Source organism: Haemorhous mexicanus, chromosome Z (assembly GCF_027477595.1).
Source record: "Haemorhous mexicanus isolate bHaeMex1 chromosome Z, bHaeMex1.pri, whole genome shotgun sequence".
In the NCBI taxonomy this organism is placed as follows: Eukaryota; Metazoa; Chordata; class Aves; order Passeriformes; family Fringillidae; genus Haemorhous; species Haemorhous mexicanus.
Genome location: NC_082381.1, coordinates 3,193,901 through 3,211,545, shown reverse-complemented (window position 1 = coordinate 3,211,545; position 17,645 = coordinate 3,193,901). Strand labels below are relative to the sequence as shown.

General features: G+C 38.6%; 1 protein-coding gene across 1 annotated transcript in view; it reads right to left on the bottom strand.

Annotated features, from left to right (window-relative positions):
- Positions 1-17,645, bottom strand: part of TRPM3 (transient receptor potential cation channel subfamily M member 3) — a 381,850-nt gene that overhangs the window by 20,874 nt on the left and 343,331 nt on the right. The window contains exons 19-22 of the mRNA XM_059873453.1: positions 17,252-17,377; positions 11,110-11,250; positions 5,292-5,420; positions 3,093-3,344 (exon numbers count right to left, since the gene is read on the bottom strand). Coding sequence (XP_059729436.1) covers positions 3,093-3,344; positions 5,292-5,420; positions 11,110-11,250; positions 17,252-17,377 — 648 coding nt within the window. The remainder of the gene's footprint in view (positions 1-3,092; positions 3,345-5,291; positions 5,421-11,109; positions 11,251-17,251; positions 17,378-17,645) is intronic.

Below are 17,645 nucleotides of genomic sequence, written 5' to 3'. Positions count from 1 at the left end.
ACATTCCTATTTAACTCAGTGCATTAATCTCTCAAAAAAATTTCTTTAAGAATATTATTCTTAATATTCTTAAGAATAAGAATATTCCTTTAAGAAGAGAAATTCCAGATCCTTGTACTTCAAAAAGCATCCTTAAATGGGAAAGCTGAATAATTATATCTAGTTCTCACTGCTTTTAGGGAAGAAAACTAGAGGTGAAACCTGATTCCTCCTTTCTTGTCTGATCAAACTTTGTTTCAAATGGCAATTTATAACTTGATATGACGTAATGCAATGACTATTTAAAATGTCATTCAAACAAATAAACAAAAACAGTATTTTGAGTCAATTTAAGACAATGTCTTAAATGTTTTAAGTGGTTTTGATCAGGAGTCACACAGGCGTGACCTCATGTTGCAAGAAATAAAATTTTTAGGGCCGTTCTCTATTCAAGATAAACATTACTTTTCTCCTCCTTCAGTTGGCTATCTTCTAAAATCTCAGTAACTTCCCTGAAATACAATGAAATATATGAACAAATTTCCACTGACTTTAATGAGCACTGTATCAGGTCCTTTGGCCTGTCATGTGAAATTAAAATTGCTGTTTTAGCAAGACAATGGCTATTTCAATCATCCTAAAGAACTCATCGGTTACCTGTTTAAAAAAGTGTTAAACCACAATTCTTTGGGATACAATTTCATAACGAAGTTGGCTGTATTTCAACTTTTGTATTTGCAGAAATGCTAAAAAAATGCAGATATTTCCACACATTAAAGGAACTGATATACCTCTGACTCTCTCTTGACATTCCACACATTTAATTTAATTTCATTCCAGAAATTTCCTAAAGGACATTAGATCTATCACTGTGCAGAAATCAGAAAAGCAGAAGCATATTCTTTTAGTGAAATCAGTAGATAATAATAAACTTGGCCATTCAGTTTCCTCCTTGTATCTTCATCTTTGCTTTAACCTATTGCTTTTAAACCACTCAAGCCCATTCCTGCTTCTTGCCTGATTTCCCTTGCATGTTTGTTCAGAGTGGCCAAAGGTAAAACTTATTGCAGCTATTTCGTTGACTGCCGTGTAGAGGCAGGTGAAGAGAAAGCTCCTTTTCCGTTCTGTGTCTAAAACTTACAATACAAGCTCAAGAAAAGGTCTCAGGCCTTAAATACAGTCTGTTGAGGACCTCAGTAGTTGTGATGTGCTTATTCTGTAGAATATGTATAATCAGCTTTATGTCCTTCACCGTGCTGAACTGAACCTTCAACACCACTTGCAAGAATGCGAGGAGGTAGAGAGACACATGATTGAAACAAAAATACACAAGAGAGCCCATGGAGCAGCCTAGAGTCAGCAGGTGCAGCTCCCAGGAAGGGCATGAGCTGGACATGAGTTGCACAAGAGGGTAAGCTGGTCAGAAAATAGATGTGCAAGGTTGAGCTGTGTAACTCAAACTGGTTGTGCATTGCATGTGAGGGCAAAGGGGATGTGTCAGAGTGGCTGAAAGTGCAAGGAAAGTTGGACAAATGATGAAAACCAAGCAACAGGAAGGCACAAAATAGAAGAATTTGCCTCCTTTAACAGGTGCCCAGAGCTTCAGAACAATTTGGCTGCTGAATTCAACACCCTCTAATGTAGATACTGAGCACACAGAAGCTAGAGATTTTTCCGCATTTGTTTTCCACAGAAAGTGGAGTGGGGTTTGATTTGTTGTACACATGTGAAAGTGACAAGGGAATGAAAATGCTGCTAATTTCAATCACTTCCTTTCTGCGTAACGTAGAAGAAAAATGAACCACTCTTTCCTGCTGGTGGAGCTGGGCTCCTACCAGCCACCTGTAACACTGGCTATTAGAAGTTTGCTGCACATGGCCCCTCTATTCCTGAACTGTTGCTCACAGCACCTGCATTAGCACTACAGTTCTGAAACTTTAAGTGCATGTAGCTGTGAAAAATAAAGCAGAGCAGAGGGGTAGCTGTTTTTTCAGAAGTTTTATACATTGCTTATTGTGTAAGCCCCAGTGATCACCAGATCCACTGGCAGAAAGGGAGTCCAAATGTGGCAGGAAGGAAACTTGCTAAGGCAGTGTTTTCTCTTTGATCTGTATTCCTTTCTCTGGTCCTTCTGTCTTTTTACAACAACCTCCAACAAGAAGAACCTCCTGCTGAGTATTTTCACTCTGGAACTCTGCAAAACCTCATGCCAACCTCTTATAGGCCTTCTTGGAGGAAGGGCACTTCAAAATCCCATTTCCAGGACATAACAACTTTTCATGAAACAGACATGGTTTACGCAAGGAAAGCTGGATAATGTATGTGAAACATGAACATGCGTATCAGCTACATGTGCAGGAATATCCTGCACAAATATCAGGGATGTGCGCATGTGCATCTGTAAATCCAGCCATTTTTTTAAACTGAAACAAGCAAAATGCTGCTTAATTGCAACACTTCAATGGAAACATGAAAATTGAAAATTGAAAAGTCGAAAGTCAAGCATGTGAAAGCAAATGTCTCTTGATTCCTCATGCATGCATTTACTATTCTACAAGCTGTTAATATTTCTGCTGTGGTGTGTACAGTTGATGTGGCTAGGGCACAGAGGTTGCACTTATGCAAATGGATTTCTCATGTCACGAGGTCACACCTGAACTTCAATGATGGAAGATCATGTGGATGTGGATCAAACTGTAGAAGGGTCAGTCCCGACCCTAACCATTATAGCTTTGAACACACCATGACTATCACCATGCATTGAGAGTCTCAAGGCACTACACACCTGAACAATTTTTTCTTTACCTTAACAAACCACCTTCCTTTATAATCACCAATCTCCTTTGTACTTTCTGCAAGTGAGCCACACAGGGATGTAGGGTAGCTCTGCTGTTGAAGAGTGATGTCAGAGAAAGAAAAACTATGCATCATCTAACAGAACAGGAAAAATATGGTCCTCAGATCTGGAGGTTTTGATTCAATAAAGCACTGATTTCTAGCCTACATGAAAACACTTATGTAAAAATCATCTGGATCCGCAGCAATGCCACTGGCTAAGGATGCTGAGCCAAGAGCCTGATGCCAAAGAGAAGAGGTTTGTTAACTGCTCTTACCATTTTCCCGATCATCATGACGTAGGGCCCCAGGTACTTGTTCACGCCGAAGATGTCCAGCAGCCGGATGTACCAGTAGATTATGTTGACGCAGTAGATGACGCGGCCGTCACTCCGGAGAGGCAGGTCTTGCAGGCGGAGAACCATCCCCACGGAGAACAGGAGGATAGCTATGAGGTCGGTAACATTCCAGTACTCCTGGAGCCAAACTTTGACTTTTTGCAGCAGTTTGCCAGGCTCTGACATGAGGATCTGAAGGACAGAGGAAATGCAGAGGAGAGGAGCTGAGATGTTTTAATAAAGAGGTGAAGAAATCTGCAGTAAGCAGATAGACATATGCCACACAGGCCAAAAAAAAAGCTGATAGATCCTTACCATCCAAATATCTCAAGTACTCTCTGTTAGTTTTCTCCTGAAATCTTCAACCATTCTTAACACGTATCTAAGATACTTTAAAGGACAAAGTGGACAAAGGACTCACCAAAAAAAAACCTCACCAAATCATTAGAAATATGAGTATGTATTTCTGTTTTTCAAGTGTATAAACCCTACCTAGGCTCTTAGAACAGAAGGTAAAATACAGAAAGATTTTTTCAACCAGAAAATTCACATTTAAAGAAGCTATAGATTTACAGAAAGTTACATTAAAATGTGCATCAAATGACCAAGAAATAATTAATAACCATAAAGCTCTGCATCAGAAATTTAATACAGAGAGATACCAGATACTACTTGGGCCTGTTTTTGGAAATTAGGTTACACAGCTAAGAATAAAGGTCACAAAAATAAATAATCTTACCTTACGAATTTATTGTCATTCTCCTAGCAAGGTCACTTGTGTAACTTGATTGTTTTCCCGAACTACTGTTAAAACTATTATTCAAGTGATCTTCATGAATAAGACCTACCTTTTAGTGAGTTAACAAGCTGTCGGTTTTAATTTTCTATATTTAGCCCAAGAACATTTGAACAAACTCACACAGTTCCTCAAAAAAGATGAATTTGTTTTTGGAATGAATTTTGGGCTCATCTGTAAACAATTCCAACATCTGCTTAGAAACCAATTGTGACAAATGTTCCTGGTAAACTTTTGTGGAAATGTCACTTTGGGGTGAATGATCAGGGAAAAACTAGGTCATGCAACTCCTCCTGAGTGCAGCCTCCTACCTGCTGAGCCAGCAGTGCCTTGGCTCCATCAGAGTTGCAGAGTCCTTGTGTGGCTACTGCCACTGCTTTCCATGGACCACACTCATGGGCCCCTCAGGCAGTGTCTTTTCCTCTGTTCTTTTTATTTATTATGTAGCGTTTACCATACAGTGTCAGAAACCCATTTTTGGAGCCCAAGTGTGGCAAGCCCATTTTTAGTCTAGTCCTTCAGAGCACTGGCTTCAGAATGTACAAACATAACTGGAGACAGATTCAGCTCAGGGGTACAAATGTGCTGTTTCAGCTGAGGTCAATGGGACTCACATTCACTCACATTAGGGTTGAATTGGGCCTCTGGTGTCACTGTGGAATAAATGGACCTTTGGCTAAGTGAAAGAGGACAGCATTAGGTGGGAGACACCACGAGGAGCAGGGTTTAACAGAACCACTTCACTCACTTTATAGACTGAGTGCTATTTTAAATGCTCTGTCTCTGCTCTCTGTGTCTGCTTTTGCATCCCTAGGGAGATGCACACTATTGCTTGACACATTAAATAAAAAAAAACCTATAAAGAGTCACATTTTAACAAATTTTGATGACATTTAAGGCTTGTCAGAAGATTACCTTGTACTTGTGAACGCTATTAAATGAGCATCACACTGCTTTGAACACAGAAATTTGAACACAGAAATTTTGTGGGAGAAGAAGGAAAAGGAAAAAGAAGGATGTGGCGGAAGGAAGGAAGTGGTGGAAGGGGCGGAAGGAAAAAAAAAAGAAAGAAAGAAAGAAAGAAAAAAAGAAATAAAGAAAGAGAAAAGAAGAAGAAGAAAAAGAAACCACTAATTTTAAAGAAGATAGATATTTTTTCCTGCTTTTTATTTTTAAACAATCCATTTGCCTTTCTGAAAAAAAGAGGTAATTTCATGATAAGCTCATTCATAAAAACGTACCCTGAGAAAAATAATAAAGAAAGATATTAAAATGAAAAAAACCCCCACCAAACCCTCAAACCCCATGCTTATTTTCTTATTTCTTGGCTGGGGAGACTTTACCTCTCTCATCTTCTCTATTCCCAGTGTGAAAATGTATGAGATGACAATCCACTCCTGAATAGATGGCCAGCGATCCATCTTCACCAGCACAATGTAGTTGAACAGCATCAAGTAGCCTATGTATGCCAGCTGTAAAGAGAATAAATGAGCACCAATTGTCACTATCTATATAACTGAACCAGGATATGATTTGATATTCCTGAAACTGTTTTTTTTCCTGAAATCAGGGTTTCACATACAAAAGAGCAATAAGACTGTCCTGGGTTGTCTGAGAAAGCTCACATTAAGTTACGTACTGTTTGGAATTTGCAAAATACACACACATATGTCCAGCTATATCTATCTCCTCAAAAAGACTTTATTAATGCAGTTCCCTTGGATCATCCTACAGTGAAGGCAATCCTAATACCACTGAGTCAACTACCCAATTAAGTAAGCTACATGAAGATTTCTCCCTCATCTTCTTCTAAAAGCCTTTGGTCCTCTAACACCCCTTCTTTGTGTTTTCCCCCCCATTCACCCAATCTGGGCTGAATCTGGCATTCTGAGTCCAGATTTTAGGCATTATTAGAGGTCATCTTACCCTTTCTTCTTACTTCTAACCTATAGCATGTTTCCTCCCCAAAACACTGCTACTCTTACTCACACTACTGCAGCAAGGAGTTGGGCATAGCCATGCATTCATTTGCCTTATATTTTTTTGCAAATTTTTAAGTGTGAATGTTTTTCTTTTCCTTCCTAATATATTCACCTTCCAGGTTAATTTTTGATCCAGAGGAAAGTGTGAATTCTGTTTTTAGTTTCTTTTTTTTTTTTCTTCTGCATGCTGAATGTAATTAAATGGTCTGTCAGAAAAAGATATGTCAGGCAAATTGCATCATCAAGTTCATAAAGTTCAGAGAAACCCTAGTGTCATTCTGGAGCATGGGCTGTAGCAAGTATTCCACTCTGGTTTGTGGAGGCCAGAATCCAACCGCCTGTCTACTTTGCCTTTCAAACAGCAGCCCTATAAGAAAATGCATCTTCAGGCTAAATATAAGTCAGAGAAAAGATGACACAGTTCTGTGCATGAACATTTAGTCATTGTGACAGAAAGCTGTAATGCATACATCTATATTTGAATTTGGTTTTTATCTCTCAACAGTGTGTTACTCACTATTGCGTACATGGGCTCACATGTAAGCTAAAACAGCCACAGAGGTCACTGAGACTTTTGGGTAGGATTATTTCAATGCTCTGCCCATCACAGAATAGAGTTTATAGCTCTATTGTATTTGTTAGAGAATGTCACTTCCGCTCTTTGTAAAAGCCACAGAATTCTGGCTTTTGTTCCAGTTGCTGGCTGAGGACACTCGAGAATTTGTTCTATTGGCCATAGCTATCAGTATAGAGGAAGCAGACAGCTGAAGCACTACTTCTTGTCTGCATAAAACAGAGGAGGAAATGATCTCATTTGTCTTTCAGTTTGCGAGGGATGATGGGTTGCAGTGCACAGTCATTGGAGGCTGCTCTTCGCTTATCACTCCTAATGTTAGCGTTCAGGAACACATAATCACGAGAAATGATTATATGCAGGTGCTTTTATTGAAGAGCTCTGGGTGTCAGGGGTAAAGACCCAAATCTGACTCTGACATAGGTTCAGGATGGATATGCTTTTATATTCTATCGTTATATAACTTTCATGTTAATTATTAAACTTACATTGTTCTATAGTAGACATAGATTTCAGCCAAGCATGGCCACCTAAGACTAGGAACATACAGTTTCCTATTGTTCTTCTTATGATTACACAATAATTATTTTAATCACTAAACAATCATTTCAGCTAGCAATTATACTACTTACGCAGGTAAAACACAAGGCTTAACATTACAGAGTTTATCTTAGCATTTTCCAGGGCGCCACTATCACTAAGGGAAACAGGGAGCAATGTAGACCAACACGTAGGATGACGTTGGGGTCAGGAGAACATCTATCTGGGCAGGCAGAACTGGATACACAACCTCCCTAGTGGAAATAGCACCTTCTAATACAGAGCAAAAAGCCAGGTTACTTCACACTCCTCTTAGACCTTATTGATTACTAATTGACAGGAAATCTACTTTGATCTGCTTCAGCAGCCTTTGGTGAGCACTTGCAGTCAGTATGGCAAAAGAATGAGGACAGAGAGGTTACAAAAGTGACAGAAATGGCAAGAATCCAAGTGTAACCAGGGGTTTTTTGCTTCTTCCAGGTTTTCTTTTGAAATTCTGGCTTTTTTTGGTTTCAGCTTTGGCGGGTTTCCTTATGTCAATTCAAACTTAGTAAAAATTGCAAAATGTTTTTGATTGGCAAAAGAGAAAATAATCTTGATTTGTGAGTAAACTTATACTGAAATGTCTCCACTTTGACCCAAGAAATTAGCCCTTTGGTGGCAGAGTGAATGACAGTCTCCTTCTCCCTCCCCACACCTCTAACTTGCTCTCCCCTTCCAGGAGGTGACACTGATCTAACACTGTGGCCAAACTTCAGTGCAGCTGTTTGTGCTGGTACTCAAGATTCTTTAAAAGTGCTACTACAGAAGCTGAACCCTGTTTTTCCTTGCTTTTGCCTGGCTTGACAAAGTGCTAGGAGCTGCCATTGTCACCATTGAGAGCTGAAGAAACTAAGGAAAGAAGTGCCTACTAAGAAGTTTCAAGGGTGGATTGCACCCAGCCCTTTCATGGAGGCAGTCCCATCCCATAGAAAATACTAGAATGTTCACTGTGGTAGAGGACACACCTGGAAATTGTGCCAATAGGTTAATGCTTCAAGAAGGTGTTCACCCACCTCTTTTTTGATTGATTGCAGTAATTAAATGATCATAAACTCTTCCTGCTAGTATCTCAGTTAATGCTAGCAGTAGTGATGCCTAAAGATTTTGCTTTTTATGTATTTTTCATATATTTGTAGCTTTTTAGACTACTACTGAATAGTTACATAGTTCCTAGTATTTTTGCTACCATTTCTCTTAGATTTAATAGTAAGTTAACTTCTAACACATTCCTGAAATATTGTTTAATCTTACTCTTAAGACAAAGAAACCTGACAAGGAGCAGGCTTCTGTTTTCCAATCAGAATCTGAAGAGACACAATATGAAATGGGGCAAAGAAGCCCTAGATCAACTCCAGTGGGCCAGTACCCAGAGAAAATAACCTAACCAACTACTCTGCTAATTGGAAAATATTTGTTAATTATGCTAATTTGTTAAACTTATAAAAATTGAAGAAATCCAGTGCAATGTGAGCACATCTCCAGCAGGATAACTGGAAGTTTCCAATAAAACTCTACTTTTTTTTTTTTACTATTTTAACACTGCTGCAAGTGTTTTTTGATATTAGGACAGTGGGAGTAGTCAACAGTAGGAGAAGATCATCCTCTTCTGCTCACCAATCTGTGGGATGAAACATTTGCATCATGGTTTCCAATGAAACAGCCACAAAACACAACAGAGCAGTTGACTTTTGAAATTGCTTCATATTTAAAGAGAAAGGCAAAAGTTGGTGTGGAGTTGTTTGTTGGTTTGTTAGTGTTGTTTTTTTGGGTTTGTTTTGTTTGGTTTGTTTTGGGATTTTTTGAGGAAAAGTTGTCTAGTGTCTGCTGAGCCAAATGTTATTTACTCAAATATCTCACTTAACTTGCTCTTGTTGAGAAGAATGAAGGTGAATACAGCTATATAGAAATAGAGATAGCTAAATGCAGAATATTCAAATTGTTTTAAGTAGCATACAATAGCCATAGGACCTTTTACATCCATTTTGGACTGCGGAATGTAAAATTTGAACGATTTGTTTTGAAATCCATGAATAAGATTTGTGCCTGCGTATTTGCAAAATGTGATAGGCTGTGCAGTTTTAATCCAAAACATGTTTTGCTTTGAGTCTCCAGGAGTTCTCAATATATACAACAGGTCAAGCGTGGCAGCCAGAATCCGCCTTAACTTGCTCTCCAGGTTCAGTGTATTCAAGATCCAGTTTTAATAAATGACCTTGATTGAGACCTGCCTCAGGACATAAAACTGTAGCAACAAGCCTAAATGGAAATCCAGTATTGATTTCTCTCTCCCATTTAAAAATTGAACTAACAGGATGCTTCTTTCCATTTGCAGTGTAAAGACTTTTCTGTTTGTGCATAATACACACTGCAGTTGATAATGAGACTAGGCTGCTGATGAGTAGTTTGTGGACTTGTGGGCCTGATTAATGTTCAGTGGCCACCGAGTTGAGCAATAAATTACTCCAAGTTGTTAAACTCTGCTAGTCTACAGCGTCCACCACAGTTAACACTTGATTGATGGGAGTTGTTCCCAACATCTGCAAGGCAGAATTTTTCTTATAAGAAGTCACTTGCAGAACAATCCATTCTTTGTCATTTGCTGTGCTTTCAGCAGAATGATGGGAAATATGACTGGGAAAAAACACCTGAAACCATCTAGCCAATTCCATTGGGCTGAGGCAGGATTTATTCCAGTGTACCATAATGAACATGTGTCTTGATAAGATTGTTTAGAAATCATTAATAATGGGAAATCTAGCGTGTCCTCACAGAGTTCATGACAGTACTTTTTGGAGCAGTTAGAAACTGTTTCCTAACTTCTTACCTACAACTCTCTGGGTGTTATTTTTTTGTCCTATTCAGCAAGGATTTTGAGGTACTTACACTTATTTGAAAGCTGTTACATTCCTTCTGCAGACCTTTTTTTTTTTTTAACAGAGAAAACATTCTTGCTTCCTTAACTTCTCCCCTTAAGTCAAGCTTTAAAAACTTCTTGAAACATTCTTCTTTTTTGGGGTCTTTCAAACCAGTTCACACTTGTCACATGATGCAGAAGCTGAACTGGGATGGAATACTCTAGCCAAGAAGACTGAAAGGATTACTTTCTGTGATCTTTTTAGTCTTATCTTTCTACATTCTAGTGTAATTTGCAAAATAACTAGTAATAACTAAATAATTACTAAAATAATAATCAATCTCTACTCCACCCTCAAAGTTTTGAATAAAAATACCAGATAGCACTTGATATAGAAGAGAACTTTGATCCCTGCTTCCAGCTCAATAATGAATAATTAATATCTACTCTTGAGGACTAATTGCCAAAAAGATTTTTATCCACATAGTAACTTTAATATAACTTTATTAATTTAACTGTGAGAAAGCCCTGTGAAGTTTTTGGTACTGCTTTACTGTAGTTGAAATCCATGACATCATTTTTTTCTGCTCCTTCTGGAAGCTTAATTTCTTTCTAACACAGGGAATATACTGACTTAACCTAATTTGTCCCTGAAAAAAGTACATTGGCTGTCAATCATGTCTTTGATATCTTGTGGGTACTTACATGCACATTTTCTCTGAGAGACAATCCACAGACTGGTCAAAACAGAAAAAAAAATGTTCCATTGAAAGAAGTGCTCTACCTCTTTTTTTCATCAGTTATTAAATTATTCATATTCTGACTCAGACCAACCTCCTACTGGGCTTTCTATTGGAAGCAATCCTATTTTGAATTTTCCTATAGGGAATTCCTTGGGAGCACTACAGCAAACTGCCCCTTACCATTTTATTTAAAGAAAAAACAAATGCAATCATTCAAATTTTAGCCATTAATTTCCTGAATGAAATGGTAATCTTTAAAAGTCTTGTAATGCTAGCAGACTTCTACCAAATACTTTTATTAAACTATTTATGTGTAAAGCCCTCCAATGCATATAAATGTAGACATCAATGAAACACAAGAGATGACTTTAGTCCAATTTCAGGATTTGTACAGACATTATGAATATAGCAGGAAAGATTTCTTACGGTGTAAAACCAAAACTTCACGATGGGAGCATTGTAGAACTCGTAAATCTTTCTTCCAATAGGGATCATTCTGTGCCTGCTCTGAACTTCCTCATCCTCCTTCTTTCTTGAGGACTCTCCATTGCCCCGTCCTAGCATTGCCTACAAGAAATAAATGTTAATGCTTCTTTCTTGTGAAAGAAAAATTACACAATTTTTGAAATGTCAATAGGAAACTGTTCTTGATCTCTAGATAAAACCAGGTGACCACAGCTAGGCATAAAATGCTTTGCTTTCAAATTACCTTTTTGCAGGGAGGCTTCTGTTTATATACTTTGAAAATGGAAAGCCATAGCTTTAGCCTCAACCCTCAGCTTAAGAGGGTAATTCCTGGCAAAAAATAAGTGTGGAGAATATTTTTCATTTTTGCTGTATGGACAGAAACACTTTTACCTGACAACAGCTTTATGTGGTATACTTCTACACAATAAACAGATGCAGACAGAAAACAGGTTAATTTTGGCTTTAAACAAAGAAAAGTTCATAAAGCTGAGATTGAGAGAGAACAACAAGGGAAAAGATGAGTTGATAGTCACTGAACTAGAAGCAAAGAAGACGGTGGCACTTTATAAGTTAATCACTGAAACTGTCCCAGGCCATGATCCCACAGTGAAGCTTACACGGATGTAAGAGGACTTACTAGTAAAGCTCACTGCAGCAGAAAGGCCTTGAATTGAAAATTCATGTACATGATTTTAGCTTCTTCCACGGTGAAGTTCCAGACTGCTCATGCATTGCCTTTGCTAGGTTTGATCTCACAGCTACCATTGCAATTCAGACCCACTCAGAAGCTACACTGAGCTCAAGAAAAACATACATAAGAAGTCCCCAGCTATGAGTGCAAACCTAACAGTCAAAAGAAGGCAATATTTTGTTTGCTTACCCTTAATTTTCATTATCAGCTGCAGAGAAATGGAAGGACTAATCTACAATCACTGAAGTTAGTGCTTAAAATAAGTTCTTTTGTATTTGAAGAGTAATGTGACCTATTAAAGGTTCATTCTGAAGCAATTATTTAGTGCAGTAGACCAAGACTGGATTTTAGCTCACTGTGCCTTTTGCAAGTTCTTACTGTTTAGTTTGTGGGTGCAGCACCCTGCACACGAAATATTTGCAAGAATTGAGACAAATCTAAGTATGCAGGGACTGCATAATGATGCATTTTTTTCAATGCTTCTATAATGCTTTCCTACAAGTAGATGAAGGCACCCTTGTGCTTTTTTGTTAACTGAAGCAAACTTTCACCATCTGTGAAGATAGCATTGTCCTCATCTGCAACTTGAATGGTAGAAAACCAAGGGAACAATTAGATGCCAGACATATGGTCTTTCTATAAAAAGGTCCTTCTTGTCTCTGTATCTGTGCTCTCCAACTCAACAGGATGTACAGCACATACTTAACTATTGGGCTTCATGTGAGCCATCTGATCAGTTTCTAGAACCTGAAGGAACTGGTGATGCACTTCTCATGTATCTAAAAGTAAGAATCACAATCTAAAATTTTCTTCCTTTTCCAGCCTCATGTGGAGCTATTCATGTAGGTATTTTCCCTGTGAAATAGTAATTTGTGATGATAAACTTTTTTTAGTCAGTGTGTATATTTGTAACATTATCAGGACTGGGCTTGGTCCCATATGGCTCCTTCTCTTTAACTTCATTTGTGCAAGTAGTTTTTCCTCTAGTAATATTACTTTGCTTGTGGACCCTTATATTCTTGAATCTGACAACATATGGATGTTGCTGTGCACATTTTCAATAAAAGACAACAAAGTTCAGGACAGAACTATACTGCACTGAAACTAACCTGCTGGGACTCTCTCAAAAACTAAAGCCTGCTTTGACCAAGTTAACCTATTTCCTTTAGCTTTAATGGCTGAAGATTTTTGATTTAATTTCCACAAATATGGATAAAACATCACCTATTAAAATTTTAACTGTACCTTCTGTTCGCTCTCACGACCTCATAAAACACCTTGAAAGTCCATCATGACTTGTACAAAACATGAAAAAGACAAAGTGGCTATAAAGGAGAGGAAAAGGGTTTTTATGATTATGAGACTTACTGAATATAACCACAATAGCAAAAGTTACACAACCTCCACAGAAGATATCATTACTCCACAAAATCAAAGTGATCCTTGGATCCATACCATTGATTGGGTTTTTGTGGGGGGGAAAGCCCCATTGGATATGATCTGAATGCTTTAGGAACACTATAGCCCAAGAAGGTAGTAAATGTTTTTCTTCTCTCTACTTACTGATGCTGTTTGTGGAAAACTGCCATCTGGTGCTACAGAGTTTTCTGTAGTGTTTCCCAAGGCTTTGTCTCTGCTGTCCCCTGGTGCTCAGGAGTTTTGCAGCAGAATGAAAATGAATGCTACCTACTTTAACAAACGAGCAATGCCATGCTTTAGTGAAAGGGATTATTTTAGAGTTCAATTTTGTGAATTCAGTTTGTAAATTTTACAAATCTATAAATTCTGAAACAGACTTAATTCTCAATGAAATCAGTGAGTTGTGGATGTCTTTATAATAATGCTCTTTCAATAACTAGATTGATGCTTCAGCTTATGAATTCTGATTTCCTGTTTGCTGCTGCTTTCTTCTTGATAATGATGTAGTAATTTTGTCTCATTACAATTATTTTTGAATTAATTCTATATTATAATAGTACCTTCTCCCCTCCCCCATGCTACAGATGGGGAATTTCTCTGAGATGGCTAGGGATTAGATTTGACCTGATGTTCCTGACTGTTAATTATACCTCAGTATTAACAAAGTGAAAAGCTTCCCGATTAGAAACATTCAGAAATAACCTATGTAACTGTGTTAACAGAATAATTGAAGTGCCAAGTGTGAACAAATGTTTTCCTTGGAGTGGGATGCAGTAGGGTGGGAACAACTCAACACACAGCTCTGTGTGGGCGGCATCTCTTTCTCTAATACATGATTTTGTCCATGATTCACCATGAGTCATGCAAGGTAAGCTTGACAGCAGCTCAGCCTCATTGTGAAGTACAGTACAACTGCATCATTCTAGCCTGAAGGGATTGATGTTTTCATAGTTTTTATATGGAGATTTTATTAATCTGGTTTTTTGTTGTTATTGTTGGGCCAGATTTTGTTTTATGTAATTGAGGACTGTTTGCTGATAATGAACTATCAGGGGAGAGTTTCGGGTTGTACATTTTTGCATTAATGTATGTTAACAATACTCTAATTTGTTTATGTGTTTCATAATTAAATAACAGGAATTTCAGTCTTTCTGGAACTAATACAGGCTGTTCCAATTTCATCCTGAGTGAAATCTACATGCTATATGGAGACTTACCCCAGTTCACAGAGAACTGGTGTGGAAATGATACATAGCTGTGTAGAAACACCTCCCTCACTCAGCACATCCCTCTGGATCCTACACTGCGTGTGAAAATGCTACACCCATGGTAATTGTTCCAGGGTTACTGTTCTCTGCCCTGAAACATTGGTAGAAAAATGTTTCAATGTCTTTGATTTACAGACATATAGAATTAGACATATAAAATTTTGCACATGCTTGGTGGTTACAGCAAGCACAAAGGAACAGGACCAAAGTGCCAGGAGCTCAGAAATCCTGTCTGCTGAGCAGGGCAAAGAACATAGACCTTGCCAGAGCCCATATGTGGTAGTGGTGGTGGTATGGATGGTTTCCAAACTCCCAAGAGGAAGAGAGAAGCTCTTCTTATGGGAAGGGTCAGCACTTCTGCCTAGACACCACCAGCAGTGTCTCCCAAGTCTGTTTTCCAGATGAGCTGAATGGGTGCCTTATTGCTGGCATGTGAAATGCTCTGAGAGTCATCTTTCACTGGGAAGGGTAAGTTGGGCCAGGGGCAATATGACGTGAATCTTCAGGCTTTTCTGTCTTAAGAACTGTAGTTTTAGTGATATGATTACTATTTGACATTGAGAAAAGGCTATGCACACATACTACAGATTAATTCATGTGATCCCAGAGGCCAACAGAACTAGCTTTGCTGCTGCTGAAAAGTTCTCAGACTAACTCAGTGAGGCTCTGGAAGTTCAAACTTCGTATTCATTGGAAAATTGAGGCAAAATGAAAAAAAAAAACCAAAAAACAAACCATAGAAACACCTTTTAAAGGACTTGGATGGGTCATTCTGTGTTCTGAAATATAACCATTTACTGGGGAGCTCTAATACCCAAACAACAATACTGAATATGGTTAAGGATACTCCTAGTTATGGCTTCCAGAATTAGGGTTATTCTGGGATGACAGGAGACTTCTGAGGTTTCTGACTGACCTGAATTTCAGCAATTAAGCCCTTGATTAGGACACTGTACAAATATAAAATATCCCTGGCCTTTAGACTTTAATGACTTTCTACTGCTCTGTGTTTAATATTCAGGATTAGTGACTGTCAGCCCCATACATAAATTGTGGTAAATTTCTTGGTGCTGAGGGGCACTGATGAAAGCAGTATTCAAATGTGTTTTTGTGAGTATTAAGCTACTATAAGCCTGTTTCTTAGCATCTAGGTGTTAAAGAAATGTGGGCCTATCACTCTCATGTATCTGTTATAAAGTTGAAAATAGGTGTAAATAACAAGCAGTTTACAGTGAATAAACACATCTTCATAGTATAACCACGTGTTCAGTCCAGACCCTTGCCCCCAGGAGCATAAAGCAAACACATACTTGCATGCAGATACACCCATATGGAGACTTCACTGTGGCTGTAGTCTGCTGATCACATTATTCTGGGTAAATGAGGTGTAAAATAGGGAAAAGATCACTGTGGCCCCTGTACTCATGCACTCTGCAAAAGTGCAGTACAGAAGAAGAAACTGAGTCCTTGGCCTGTCTTTAGTCACCTGGGCTTAGTGCAAGACACACAGGAAATCAATGAACAGACCCTGCCTAGATGAGAGGTCTTTATCTTCATTTTAACAGAGAGAATATGGGTGTAACATGATGAATACAGAGATTTGAGATGTATTCATAGGGAGTGGTTAGAAGGGGAATCTGGAAGATTATTTCAATTATTGATTATTTGCCAGAAAAGGAACTTTGAGATAAAAATGATTTTTTTAACATCACTTTTGTTTGTTAATCTTTATGCTGAACAAAGCTCAGGCTAGGTGAGTGACTGATCTATTGATTCAAAGTTCAGCAATGGATTAAACATTTATGATATCCCAGCACAATGAATTATTAATCTTATTGAAGTATTTATACGGTATCCTTAATATTAAAAGGATACTGTTGTTAGAGGGAAACTTCACAAAGGGACTTCCTAAAACATCTTTCAGGCATCCTCTGATCAGTGGAAAAGAAACCTGACCATTATGCCAGATCATTGGACTGGAGGGAACAGTAGGCTAGTAAGTCTGGAACAGTATGCAACTTCAGTCTAAACTATTTTCTTATATTTAAAATATGTCAGGTAACTGCCTGTGGCATCTAACCACAGACATGCAAAGATCTCTCTGCTACCAATTCATCTCTCCTCACCACTGAGGGGCACCTGAGTGAAACAGCTGTGTTAGAAGCTCTACAGTATGGTATAGATTATATGCAGAAATACTAAGCGAGCAGCGCTGACCAAAGATATTCTTTCTAAACTTACTGGACTCCACAGAAAGAAATATTATTTTATAGAGAATGTTTCAAGTGCCTGAAACTTCACTAGAGCGACACACTGAATTTGAAGAAATTAAGGGAAGAGTCAATGACAGAACAGAGCAATAGGACTGTCAGCACATGGAAGGGAGAAGAGGAGGAACACCTAAGGCTCATCTGGAAGAGCAGACATCACTGCACACATCACTTATTTGCAGCAGGAGTCAGAAGGGAAAAAGGAAACAGTATTGTAGACAAGAAACCAGGAGCTGGGATAACTACAGTGGGATGGGAAGCACATCTTTCCCAAATTTCTCCCCATTGCCAGGTAAAAGGCAGCTTGCAAAGTGCTTATCTGATTTGAATAGGCACTTCATAAGGGGATCAGAAGCCACGGGTTAGTAAATTGCAATTAATAGCGAATGAGCAGAGAATGCCCCATTGCTGCTATTCTGGCTTCTGGTCCTTCCCAAGAGCCAGGTTCTTGCCTGCAAACGGGTCCTGTAGGTGGGTCTTGAGGGTTGCTCCTTCGGCTTGCCTGCATATTGAGTCCTGTAGGCAGGTCCTTCTGCCTGCCTGCAGTCGGGGTCCTGTGGGCAGCTCCTGCTGTTTGCCTGTGGGAAACAGTCTGGGTTTTTTTGTTTTTTGGTGGTTTTTTTTTTTTTTGTTTCTTTACTTAATCAGGCAAATCCCTGACCAAATGGGACTGAGTTTTAAGCCTTTCAAAGACACCACAATCAAACCCGAACGAATCCAAACCAAACTAGACTAAGGCAGATGCTACAGCCTGTATGATAACTGCCCAAACTAAAAAGTGTGAGAACAAGACACAGGATGTAGATGACTTGGGTGGTTTTCAGAGCTTCAGTTGCCTGATTCTTC